General features: G+C 50.2%; 4 protein-coding genes across 4 annotated transcripts; 1 reads left to right on the top strand and 3 right to left on the bottom strand.

Moving 5' to 3' along the window:
• Nucleotides 1–3,146: 3,146 nt before the first annotated feature.
• Nucleotides 3,147–5,408, bottom strand: N7515_007787 (putative GTPase NOG1; the record flags this gene model as incomplete). The annotated part of the gene is made up of 5 exons (XM_056668531.1): nt 3,147–3,188; nt 3,248–4,935; nt 4,992–5,093; nt 5,204–5,312; nt 5,388–5,408. The coding sequence occupies 5 exons, from the start codon at nt 5,406–5,408 to the stop codon at nt 3,147–3,149; spliced, it is 1,962 nt and encodes a 653-aa protein (XP_056518361.1).
• A 560-nt stretch (nt 5,409–5,968) lies between these two features.
• Nucleotides 5,969–6,944, bottom strand: N7515_007786 (polyamine acetyltransferase; the record flags this gene model as incomplete). The annotated part of the gene is made up of 3 exons (XM_056668530.1): nt 5,969–6,004; nt 6,053–6,505; nt 6,561–6,944. 3 exons carry the CDS (start codon nt 6,942–6,944, stop codon nt 5,969–5,971), a joined length of 873 nt encoding a protein of 290 aa, XP_056518360.1.
• A 2,278-nt stretch (nt 6,945–9,222) lies between these two features.
• On the top strand, nt 9,223–11,490 carry arg2 (acetyl-CoA:L-glutamate N-acetyltransferase; the record flags this gene model as incomplete). The annotated part of the gene is made up of 4 exons (XM_056668529.1): nt 9,223–9,276; nt 9,335–9,481; nt 9,539–10,509; nt 10,569–11,490. 4 exons carry the CDS (start codon nt 9,223–9,225, stop codon nt 11,488–11,490), a joined length of 2,094 nt encoding a protein of 697 aa, XP_056518359.1.
• Nucleotides 11,491–11,779: 289 nt separating this feature from the next.
• N7515_007784 (uncharacterized protein) lies at nt 11,780–12,817 on the bottom strand (the record flags this gene model as incomplete). Its single annotated transcript, XM_056668528.1, has 2 exons — nt 11,780–12,031; nt 12,092–12,817. The coding sequence occupies 2 exons, from the start codon at nt 12,815–12,817 to the stop codon at nt 11,780–11,782; spliced, it is 978 nt and encodes a 325-aa protein (XP_056518358.1).
• Nucleotides 12,818–13,190: the final 373 nt, after the last annotated feature.

Raw genomic sequence — 13,190 nt, 5'->3', positions numbered from 1 at the left:
ACCTTCTAGAATACTTTGAGATTCAGTTATGAATCTGGGTCTCTATGTGAATGTGCGAATGAGAGAGTGGTGCCGGGCCAAGCAGTCCGTGGGTACCAGATCGGTTGGGGTTCGACTACGTAACAGTGACCAGGGCTGTCTATGTTACAGGTACCTGTGGTAAGGTACAAGCTGCGAGGACTTCTAACTAGATTGGTTAATAGACACACATTTCAAGGAAAGTGACGTACCTAGAGTGATGCTAAGGTCGGATACCTGTGCCGATGGTGCCTGCCCTAAAGAGTATACGCAGTGAATTGGGAACTTATGCAGATTTGACAATTTCCTTGGTGCTAGGAACATGGAAACAATGGCAACTGAAACCGTGTGGGTTCCCAAGAAAGAAGGTAAACCAGAAAAAGAGAAGAAATCGAAATACAGTAGGTACTCCGTAGATGTGAGAATTCAGTCTACAGAGTGGGTCATATATGGAACTCTATCCTACCCGGTCTCAGCGCGCTGATCATTAGGGAAAAAAATCTTGGCCGAAAATATTCGAATGCAGTGTATAGCAAAGTGAGGAACAGGAAAAAGAACTCCCTGAAAACACCGGAGGGATGAAGTGCCATTTATATCTTCACGGAGTAGAGTCCAGTATCTCGAAACACGCTGATAAGCATCAACCTTGTAAGACAGCCCAAACATGCAAGACCCACTCGCGGGAGGCTTCGGTCAACTCCTTCGCAGAGATTTTCATGTTGGGCTATCTACGGGATCCACTTTTGCTGAATCGGCACACCGAATATGACTGCCCTGTTCTTATCCCGATGTCTGGCCGAGCCGAAAGAAAAACATGCCGAGTCGGGATCGTCAATCGATCCCGACTCGCCCACCGAAACCATCTCCCTGGCATGTATTAATTCTATACTTAACAATTTTACAACGTTTCCAGTGCCATTCTATTTCCATTCCATTCCCCTTTATTTATTTGTGTGCCACATATCGGTATGTTTTGTTTGCTGCCACATGTCATCGGCATCTTCGGCATCCCTTGTTCACTTCGGAAACGGCTTGGACCCACAATTATCAAGCCCCTTCCGTGATCTGCGGTGAACCACCTGGGAAAAAAACTCTGCGTGAGACCACATCTAGACCTGAGCTAACAAAGGGAAAACTCATTAACTAAGTGGGTCAAGAACTCTTTGTCAATTTAGTTGATACTACTAACTTGATAAGTTGATGGTCAGACTATCCGGCAAGCACACTGTTTGGATGTACCGAGTGTAATGATGCTCATGTCTATGCATTGGGTGTCTTTGCAGCATCCTCATGTAATGAAACTATGCCTCATGCGAGCTTGAACCTTGTCGCATTTACATATCTCCCAAACATTCAGGGTTTCCTTGTCATGGGAAGACAGATTAGATTTGGAGTATGTTCACTACATACACAAACGGTAGATGACTCTTCGTATCCAGGTGAAGTAACAGATACAACTCATCGAGAAAGTCTCCAGAGCCAAGCTCTTAAACCTAAAGCAGTACTACTAGTTACTCCAGAGACCTGCAGTGACATCTGCCGTGGAATAACACTGCGTCCGCCGTGTACCATATGTAATGTCCAAAGCAGGCAACTCTACCTGCTCATCCACTTCGAAATATAGACCCCATTGCAATGAGTGACAATACCTAGTCTCCCCAGTTTAACCTTTCAGCAGCTATCAATCAGTCGAAGAAGTTTCGCTCTAGCACTCTTCTTCAAAATGTATGCATGATGCCGTCATTCTCTGAGGTTCTGCGTATATCATAGTGTTCGGCTGGCAGTCAACGTATGGAGATGGGATATTCCACTTCCATATAGGGAGTAGTTATGTAGAACCTTCAGTTTACAGCTAGATAACGATAGCCCTGCCAAGATAAGCCCAGTCCCTTGGCATCTAGGCATGGATGTCGACGGCCAGCTGCCTGAGTGCAGTTTTTGGGCGTACCATGGCAATTCAGCTAGCTCCTGTTTGTAAGTTGGGAACCAACCTTTATTCTCTTTCCCTCTGCTCCTTCAGTATCCCGATCAACCGATCGTGCCTTGGAACACCGTAGATGATGGTTTTGACCAGCGTATATAGTTTATCTGCTGCGAGGGTGTCGAAGAGTGAAGTCCCGTGCTACCATGGGTGCTACCTAAATATCGGCTTTCAATTTCTCGCTCTTTTCAGTAGAATTCAGAAACAGCCTGTAAACCCCCAAGCAGAGTGCAGACTAAGTGGATATGTACTAACTACAGTTTTCCTCCGCTTCTGAGCAATGCTGTCACCATTTGATGACAAAAATGGTGAACAACAACAGGGCACCTGCACGATAAATCATGTGCCCCTGAAGAGTAGGTACGAGGACCTATGGTGGCTGCCTGAGTAATAGGTATCGACCAATAAGACACTATACATACACCAGCTACTGCAGAATGCCGATTCCCCGGTCTAATGCACGTCATTGTTTAGGAGGTACTCTGTTTTCGAATTCTACTACAATGTCAATCAAGATTGTACCTATAAATGCGCTCAATCACACGCCACAGCTTGTCATCCGTTGTTGTGAGCTGTGCTACATAGGTAGCTCATTACAGTTAAACGAGAAGACGATTCATTTGCCTACCACAAACATAGTGCGGCATTTCAATCAAGCCCAGGCCACGGGTCTATGCGCACTCTAGCAGAGTCTATTGCCCAGCTGATCTAGATATCGGGAAGCACAGAGATCCACTACCTTGATCTAAGGCTACACTGCAGCCCCGGTCACGAGAAGCATGCACACAATAGGATAACAACGATGATACGAAGAGAAGCCTACAGCCTCGAAGGTAGGGAGGGATAAAACCAAAGATCATCATATGGATTGGCGGTATATGCGAGATCATCAAGTCAAGAACTTTTTCTGTCCTATTGACCAGGAGGATAAACTCCCACAGATCGTTACTGTATCTAATAAACTTGGAATCATCCACAGTGAACAGGTGTGGAAACCAAAATGTGCGTCAAATGAACATTTGAACGGGACAAAAACAAGGAAAGAAGTATCATAAACGCCCAACACCATTTTGCACCCGGTATCGAAACCAATGGACAATGATTAAGAATGGGTCTCGTTTCATGCGCATCCCCGCATTGAATTGGCTTAACGACGGTCTGTCTTGCCCATACCACGTTTTCCGGAGTACTGTGAAATGAGTCAGTAAATATACCAATGTAGAAAGAAGGAAAGCAAGGATAACATACCAAGTGCTTAGCAAGAGAAACAGTTGTGTGACGATCAGCCTCACCGGCACGAGCCATGCGGTTCATCTTCTTCTGGCCCAGCTTAGCCAGACGCTCAGCCTTATCACGACTGCTGAAGGTGGTGACACCGTCGTGACGACGGTCAGTCGCCGGTGTGGTTCGGAGACGGCTCTTAGCGCGAGCAAGAGCCTTGTGTGGGTTGTCATCGACGTCCATAGCGTCGGCGTCGGCGGTGGCCTCACGAGTAGGGGCGCGGCCACGGCTCTGGGTCTGGGAACGAGCGCGAGAGGAAGCAGCGGAGTTGTCGTAGCCAGCGGAGTCCAGACCTCTGGTCATCTCGGACAACTTCTTGGCCTTGGCGCTGCGGGGAATGGCGGCGCGGTTCTTGAGGGACTTGCGCATCTTGGCTTCGTTGCGCATGAGCACACGCTTCTCGCGGATGAGATCGGCCTTCTGGCGGTTGTCGGCATCTTCCGCGTCCTCCACGCTCTCGTCCGACTCGTAGTAACCGTCGGCCTCGAGTTTCTCCTCCTCCTCCTCGAGGGCGGCGAGCTTGGACTCGATATCCGGATCCACAAAGTCGTAGATATTCTTGCCCTTCCAGACCTCGGGCATCTTGTCGTGGTTCCACTCCGGGTCAGCGAGAGTGTAGTCGCGCTGCATATCGAAGCTGTAGACACCGGCACCACCGTTCTCCTCCTCGATATCCCGCTCCAGTCTCCGACGGTTGGGGTCGTTCTTGTCGTACTTCTTGAGGTCCTTGACGGCATCGGGAATGAAGGTCTCGCGAACACCGCCCATTGGCTGAGCAACGTGGATACGGGACAGAACATCGCCGAGACGGCCACTGGGGTTGGCAGAAGACGAGCCGGACTTGAGCTTCTGGGAAACACGCTCGGCGAGAAGCTTGTCACAGGCAGCGTTCTTAACGGCGGTCACACCTTCGGTGGTGGTGCAAGAGGCCTGGAGAAGCTCGACATCCTCGGCCTTGAGGATCTCCTGCAGCTGCTCCTGGTACTCGGGCTCCAAATCCTCGGGACGGCGCACATCGATCTTGTTTACTACAATGAACACAATCTTGTTGGCGAACAAGGGCTTGATGCTGTGGAAGAGCTTGATCTGGTCGCCGACGGAGTAGCCACACTGCTCGGAAAGATCCATGAAGTAGAGAATAGCGGACCGAAGGTGAGCAACAGCGGTGATGGACTGCATTTCGATGGTGTTCATCTCCTCCAGAGGGTGATCCAAAATTCCGGGGGTATCGATGGCCTGGAAACGGAGATACTTATAATCGAAGTGACCGACAAACAAACTCTTAGTGGTGAAAGCGTAGGGCTGAACGTCGACATCGGCGCGAGTGATGTTGCGCAGGAAACTGGACTTTCCGACGTTGGGGTATCCACAAATCAGAAGAGTACGAGTGTTGGGGTCGATGGAAGGCAGACGACCCAAATGCTGGCGGACCTGCTCCAGGTAGACAAGGGGATCCTTCAGGCGGCGGGTGATGGTGGCCATGCGACCAAGCGCAGCACGCTTAAGCTGCTTACACTGGAACAGAGACTGCGCATACTTGATAAGACGGACGTAATCGCGAGAAACGGTTTCAATCAGATGCTTGGCGGTTGAAACCTGACCAAGAGCGATGCGGAAGTGGTCGGCATCGTAAAGAGTGTTCATCAAATCCTTGTCTGGTGGATATTAGCCCCGCCCGAACGATCAACATCGCCACACGGAGAAAACTTACGGAAAGGATGAATATCCTGTAGACGAGGGAATCCATCGAGGATGTGCTGGAACTTCTCGCCGAAGGTCTCCTGGGTATATTTGACCTTTCTGGTGTAGAAACCTGATAGGGAAAAAATTCAATCAGCGATTGTGCTTTATCGATAACCCCGATAACTTTTTTCCTTCATTTGTGCCACCGTCTCGAATCAAACAGAATGATTGGGATCGTACCTCTGATACGGCTGATCTTGAATCCAGCACGAATCTGTGTAGGAAGCTGTCTCTGAGTTCTGGAAAGGACGATGTCCAAGAACTCTTGGTGTGAAGGAACAGGCGCAATCTGTCGGTGAGAATAAATCAGCAATCTCCCTCAGGTGAAAAGTAGCAGGGATAATAAGGAGACAGAATAACTCACATCCTTCCACGTAGTCTTCATGATGGGCAAAAGTCAGGAGTCAAATATGTACTGACTCTTGAAGTGAACCCGTGAGTGAAGTGTTGATCGAGTGGGTTTTTCTCCGCGAAAAAATTGTTGGCGGTCCTTTTTTTCTGCCAGGCGGAAAGCAAATGCGGGGGCCAGGATTGGGTGGACTGTTATAGCCGAGTCACGTGATATCACAGAGGACGAAAGATGTCGAGTCTGCGTAGATTAAGAGAAATTTATTATATACAAATTGTGAACATATCTCTGATCATAAAATAGTGTCATGCTCATCAACATGTTACATAGCATGGTCGTCAGCTAAGGTACACAAGTCTTCGTGACTAACTCGGGAATGTGCAAGCCGTTGCCGCCCAGATCATAAAAGTGCGAATATCACAATCCCGCCACCCGAAGAAACTCCAAATTCTCTTTTGAATCCCTTGTAGGACTAACCCTGAGACATAAACGTGAACGTGCGTTATAGAGGACAGGATCAGACCAGGAACATCAGTAACCCCGACACAATCCACGCCGAAAAGATGCAAGAAAATACCCTTGAACTCGTTGACTGCTTATTCGTCAAGAGGTTCAGAGCCTAACTCCAGGACCTAATTGAGGTCAGTACAAGTATCGTTAATGGCCACAAGGGGACATACCATATCAACCCATCCACCACCACCGAATTGGCACGCGCTAGGACCATGGGACACAAAGCCAAATGACTCATAGAAAGGAACGAGGTGATCATGGGCAATGATAGCGATGCGCTCGGCGATCTGAGCCTCGCGGATACGGTGGATATATGACTTCATCAGTGTGCTCCCGACCTGCTTGCCTTGGTGGACTGGGTCCACGGCGAGCGAGTGAATGGCAATGGTGCTGCCACCTTCCTCGTGGCCGACGGCCTGTCCATCCTCGTAGGACCAACGCTCGTTTTGCCAATTGGCTGGAAGTTTCATCGAATAGTCGGTCACAAGAGGCTCGGAGGTGCGAGTAGCAATGATGTGTCCAACAAGCTGCGGGCGGGGCTTGGGTTCTCCTTCGGCGAGAATAGGGAGAGTAAAGAGGCCCAGACTGAGCTCCGGACATCTTGTGAGACGGTATATGAACTATCAAATGGTTTGTTAGATGAATCCCCACCATGGTCCGCTGTGGCAGCCATACCTTATCATGGGAGCAACGCTCTTGCTCCGGGAAAGCAGCCTCCACTTTCACACAGTCTTCAACATTCGAGGTAGACAGTAATTGAACGAAAGGGTGCAGCTCATCCAGTTTTGTGCGAACGTGAGCGGGTGCGCGGCGGAACCAGTATGGCTGATCAGCCTCGTCCTGGTCGACAGCAACGTAATCGTCCGCATCTTCGTCGTCGTCGTCATCGTCGTCGAGTGGGAAGCCATTGGCCAATGATATACCGGCGCGGCTCATGATACGAGATAATTCGCTGTTGCTGGGGTTTCCGAGGCACAAATCGTCCGCATTGGAGAGCGGCCTCAGTCCGTTGTCCTGGCCGTGCATGGACTCGGAGGGGTATTCACTTTGGTCAGACATAACAGGCGATTATACAATCACCTGCACGGGGATTATCGCGGGCGGTTTCGAAATGTTTTTGAGGGCGAGATCAGGCTAAGGTGCCACGATCGAAGTGCAGGGGGGAACCCGGCTTAGTGGCGTGGAGAGATAAATCTAGAACAGCGGGGGTCAGTCTCATGCGACCGATAGAGACCAATGTCAGATCAAAAACAATCTACACCAGTTGTCCTTAGAATTTTGGCTCTGTTGTTCCTCGAAGGGAGTTTTCAAGTCACGTTGGTAGAGTTGGCAATTCCGATAAGATTTTGCGACACTGTGCGCAGGGAGGGGGTCATTGCGACTGGACAATTGGGATTGAAGGGATGAGCGCCAGGGTCGCACTTACTTGAATGTAGAGTGTTTTGTATCAGTTCCAGACACCAGATTCGAGTGAACTAGAAGATGTCTATCGCAGAGAACAACCTTGGAAGAAGGGAACTTTTGGAGTGGCGGGAGATTTAGCCGATAAAGTACAGGGACTTATCAGTACCCCCATTTCGCCGGGTTCCCGGTTCGCCCGCAATGTACTCTTTAGTACTGAGACTCTTGTCCCGAAGCGGTCGATCAAAAGTCAATCTATTCCAAGCTTCTAGAATCATTCGAATTAGCCTTCTACACAGTACTGTAGCCTGTAGGGCTGCTGTATCTGCGTGTGTTGCAGACGCTGCCAGTAGGTTTCCTACCAATTGACTACCTTGGAAGACTCCTCTGCACATGCCGTGAATGCAAACATATCGTTTAGCTTATGCAACTTGATCTTGCAGCTATTCATGCTTGGCAATGGTGAAGATCATAGTGGACGCCGCTGCATATCTTCCTCTGAGATGCATAAAGGTAGTCAAGCCTGTTCGTTTGGCAAGCTCGCCATTACCACATTTGATCAACCAGACTAAGTATATCTTTGGACTGTTCTCAGGGTCCCAGCAGCGAAGTGCCCATGCTTAACTAGATTTTGGATATTCCACAGAAAAGGAAGGGTACAATATAGAACAGTATGATCTTCATCCACATGATCCTGTACGGATAAAAAATGCCTTCGGTTTGACACCCTCTTGAGTGCGAAGACACGGGTCTCCACTATTCAATTGCAACTTTGGCCGAGCGGTTAAGGCGCCAGACTCAAGAAACACCTTTCTTCACTGAGTAAATCAGTGAGCATTCTGGTCACGAAAGTGGCGTGGGTTCGATTCCCACAGGTTGCATATTTTTGCTCTTCTTTGGAGGAAATACTGTGTACTGCAGTGTCTGTTTTTTTTTAAAGAGATTTATCCTAGAGAGATCCAATTACAAAAGCAGTTTGAATCTGGGGCTTTTCACACAGTTCGTACTGGTACCTAGACTTGGGTTGTTGGTCCTGTCGAGAATCACGCAGCCATGTGGAATTATGCATGTGACTCCCGAGGGATGCCCGGTGTCGGCTGCGAGTCTGCGACTGTAGATAAGGACCACTACTCGGGCCACTAGGTAAGAACCGTAAGATCACGGGAGACGAGCTATGCCACAAGCTGACTGGGTTTGCTCGGCCATGAAGTCCGAATGAGAGGGAATTTCCCTCCGGAGTGTGACTTCCAGGCCAATACCCCAGAGTCGATGTGACATGCCATAAGGGCTTGCTATGCGCTACCCAAGTAGCCCATAAACTTGTACCATGATGGTTGTGGACGTGGAGTCAGCGTGAATAGGGCTTGATCATATGCGTTGTTGCGGTAGTACTGGTGAAAGGATGAACTCAGGAGTTCACAATCTCAATTTTTCGTATTGGGTGGTATCAAAACAAAACCCCCACTCATCGCCGTCATTCAACCTAGGGAATTGGTGATTAGCAGAAGACGATTGGGAGGGCTTCTCTTTTGGTAGATTGAGTACCCTGCTGAAGCCACCCCCCAATCATCTTCTACTAATCTACAAATCCCTAGGTTGAATGACGGCGATGAGTTCGTCCCCCAGTAGAATGTCTCCAAAGTGACACAAATGTATTCTGCAAGAAAATAGCAATGGACCGACTGAACGGAGTACGGTGTATGGACAGTGTACACAGTACGCTGCATAAATGCCTCCCTTATCAATCTCTGTCCACAGGCGGTGAACACCGGTCACCGGCCAACCGAGGATGCGTCATTCCATGTTATTTCCTTTTTTCCTTGGACTTGACTCATTCTAGGTTTCTTCAATGCACCCTGTCGGTCAGTGGTAAGATTCCTCCTCCGAGGCTCTTGCACTCGCATCAATTGCTGGGACGGGGCGAAAGATCCCGATCATGAGCTCCCGAGCATTGAAATTGCCCCGAACGGCAAAATCCTCTTTGGTGAAGGTGATCAATCCCAACAAACGGCTTAAATGGTGTTCATTGACTGATAAGAGACTATTAGCAAAATGTCGCTCGCCCTCGTGACTCTGCTACGGCGCGACCGGCTCAGGTGCTAAACGTCCGAGCCCAGCAAGTCGCCGAGTTCTCGGGCAGCAGCGACAGCCAAGATCGCTTAGGCCACCGGGCAAAGGAGAAGTTGCTCGATAGGGTATGTGAGAAATGACAGGGTCTTTCCGGCATATGCTAACGATCGTTTTTGTCTCAGGAATTCTTCCTCAGTCTTTTAAACTCCGCCTCAACTAAGCGCGAAGCTAAGTCGTACCTAGCCCGGCTAAAAGCCAGCCCCGCCAAACCAAACCAAGTAGCTTTATCCGAGCCCCCGAAAGAGTCTACATCTACTTCTTTGCCCTCCGGTGTCAACTTGGGTTCATTCTATGGTGCATCCAGGGCGGTTTACGATAGTCCTGTCTTCCGGCAAGATACAACTCCTACTCCGAAAGCGCAGGACATATCAGAGAGGTTACACTTGGCCCTGATCAAAATCACCACGCCACAAACACTCGATGATTTCGTTATCGATGGAGTGGCCAAGACCCTATCACAGCTCACTCGATTGGGCATGGCATGCTGCGTGGTGGTCGATCCCGGAAAGTTGGATGGAACTGCCGTGCGACAAACGGCCATTGAGCAGGCAAATCGGATATCGGCGGCAGTCGATGCGCAGCCCGACTCGAAATCTTTCACATTAGATTCAGCTTTGTCTATATCTAAGCAGCGCTCGGGTCAACTCACGGTGCTATCAAGGGAAGTGCTATTGAGTGCCCTTCGCCGTGGCCATGTGGTGCTTATTCCGCCCATTGCTTATACGGAGGACACTCCGCGAGCAGTTCCGGTCTCGGCCAATGACGCAGCCATCGCTTTGGTCAAAGAGTTTGCGGGATTATCCACAAACCCAGACCCTGACGAAGACCCCCTAATCACCTTTGAGAGGATCGATGCTCTACAAAAAGAGGTCTCGGTTGACCGTGTCATTGTTCTTGATGCTCTTGGGGGGATTCCGGCTTTCAAGGGTCCTCAGTCGTCCCACGTGTTTATCAATATGGAGCAAGAATTCGAGCAAATTAAAGATGAGCTGTCACTGGCACGGCAAACCGTTTCTGGAAACAGGAACGATATCACACCACAGGTAAAACCTGAATCCAGCCACCGAATGTCTGATAGCATTCCTCTCAAAAAGTTTGTCAATCAAGAGGTGGTCTCACCTGGGCAACCTGGACCATTTGGTCACTCACCAGGTGCCGAGCAAATGGCGACAGTCCTGGATGGCCATCTAGACAACCTTCGACTAGCACAACAAGCTCTGACCATGCTACCATCAACCTCTTCAGGCATCATCACTTCCCCCAAGAGGTCTCTTACTCAGCTCGCACACCCCAAGCGGCCGTTTCAGACGTGTCAGCCGTCGGAACCCGTCGTCAACGCAACCCACTAATCCACCACCTCCTCACCGACAAGCCTCTCCTTTCGTCCTCTCTACCTCCAGGTCGGCGCGGTGCTTCCAATGGCGGCATATCCAGCGCACTCAGCCCCCTCACAACCCACACGACCTTTGTGAAGCGCGGTATGCCTCTCACAATCCTCCCAAACCCCTGGAAACAACCCTGGGCAGCCCACGTCCAGCCACGCCTCGGACTAAACGACCCCAGCATCGACCTCCCCCGCCTAGTCCACCTAATAGAAGACTCTTTCGACCGCAAACTCGACGTACAAAACTACCTCGACCGAGTGAACGATCGCATCGCCGGCGTCATCGTCGCGGGCGAGTACGAAGGCGGTGCCATCCTGACCTGGGAGACGCCGCCAGGTGTTCCGGACGACGGCAGCGAAGCCAGTGTCGCCCGCATGGTACCATATCTGGACAAATTTGCCGTACTCAAGCGGAGCCAGGGTGCGGGTGGTGTTGCGGACGTCGTGTTCAACGCGATGGTGCGCACTTGTTTCCCTAACGGGGTCTGCTGGCGTAGTCGCATGGACAACCCTGTTAATAAGTGGTATTTTGAACGCTCGGCGGGGACTTGGAAGTTGGCTGATAGTAACTGGACCATGTTTTGGACGACGCCGGGGCTGGTGGAGAATCCCCAGCGCTTCCGGGATTATGAGGGTGTTTGTCGGGCTATTCAGCCTAGCTGGGCGGATAACAAGAGTGTCATTGACTGATGCGTGTGAGCATAGTCGGGCACTACTGTTGAGGGACGATATCTATTGAGGGATATGTGTTTGTTGTGGAGAGATGCAAATGATGAGCATGATCGATGCTACCTGTTTTATTAGATCTGCTCTACCCCGTTTGAAACGAGGAATGGGAGCAGGAGATGTACATACAAATTGCGACATATATCTTGCGACAAGTGGGGGAGATAGAGAAAGAGTTGATTAACTGCAGAAGGCAGGATGTCTGTTCAAGTAGTTATCTACCTAAAGGGAAGTCTGATCACCAAGTTTCTATTCACAGGATTGCGAAGATTCCCGCCACCAGCACCGCGATCCCACCAACTAGTCCACTTGCCTTCATCCTCAGGGCGGAACTCTTATCGCTATCCTTGTCGTCATCGGGATTATCCTCGGTGACAACTTTCAGACATGTCATCTGAGAACTGGTCTCGTTGACAAAACTGCTGTTGTCCTTCCCAACGAAGACGGTCAATATCGGCGTGATTTTGTAAGCCTCGTCGATGAGAGCATCTGCGGAGTAATTTCTCTATAGCATCTATAAGCAACTGAGGGTAGCATATCAAGCAAACAAGTAGATCTAACTCACCAAATAAGTACTGCTCATAATGCCCAGCAACTGATCAGACTTGGGCATAACAGGCCAGCAGTCGGTAGAATTTGGAATGGAAGTGAGATTGCCAAGCGACTTAACGGAGAATTCGCCGAACGAGCGACCATTCCCTCCGAAACCATCACATTCATCTGGAAGATTCTTCTTGAACTCCCGGTTGAGTTCCTCGCAGACTTCTCCGTTAGCCTGATCGGCCAATTCAGTAGCACGGTCCGTGATCATCTTGATGCACTTCTTGTCAATTACATCAGAGCAGGTGCCGCTCGCGGCGCGGGTGTCCGTTCCATTGTGTTTGCCTTGCAGCTTTGGGCCCTTGAACTTTTTAGACGGAGGGTCGTGGAAGACAACCACGCAGCCGGACAAGTCCTTGGCTTCTGCGTCTGAGGGTGCGCCGAGGTAGTAGAATGACCTGAAAGGGCGTCTCGGCTTGTCATTGTTCTTGCCACCCAATGGAGCGGAGACATTGACGCCTTTCAGGAGGGCAAAGTCACTGAGATATGATGGTGCGTCGGCGAGATGGGATAGTCCGATGCCCATGAAGGTGTTGTTGCCCACTGTGCAACGGTCATCGGCTCCTTCCTTGGGACATGAGACTTCGTTGCAGCCTACCAGGTTGGAGGAGAGCTTAGCATCATCTGCAACAGCATGAGAGAGGAAAAGAGCTAGGAGGACGGTCAACGTGGATGGATTGAACTGAATCATGATTTCGTTCGATTGAAGGAAAAGTGAGCTGGAGACAGTTTGACGATACGCGGGGGGAAAAGTGTGGTATTAGAGGAATGTCGTGCACGAGCCATAGTCCTTTATTGTCCGCTTTGTTGGTGTGTCATATCTAGCCTGACCACAAATTCAGGCACTCTCCTGACAACATGGGTCTTGATTCGCGTGCTTGAATTGGCGGGCTGGTTGGTGGCCGCGGGCGGACGCCTCAGAGAGGCTCCAGTCAATATAGCGTTGTATCTTGCCGATCCGGGGGCGGGGCGTATGCGAGGTTGATCGGGGGCGTATGCTAGGCTGATTGATCATGGGGGACAAAAGCTTAGCTGATTGGAGGCGTATGCTTGGCTTACTGGGG

This window comes from Penicillium bovifimosum, assembly GCF_028826915.1.
Source record: "Penicillium bovifimosum strain IBT 22155 chromosome Unknown utg000006l_segment0_segment0, whole genome shotgun sequence".
Classification (NCBI taxonomy): Eukaryota; Fungi; Ascomycota; class Eurotiomycetes; order Eurotiales; family Aspergillaceae; genus Penicillium; species Penicillium bovifimosum.
The sequence above is the reverse complement of the archived record's forward strand: the minus strand, read 5'-3'. Positions and strand labels throughout refer to the sequence as shown.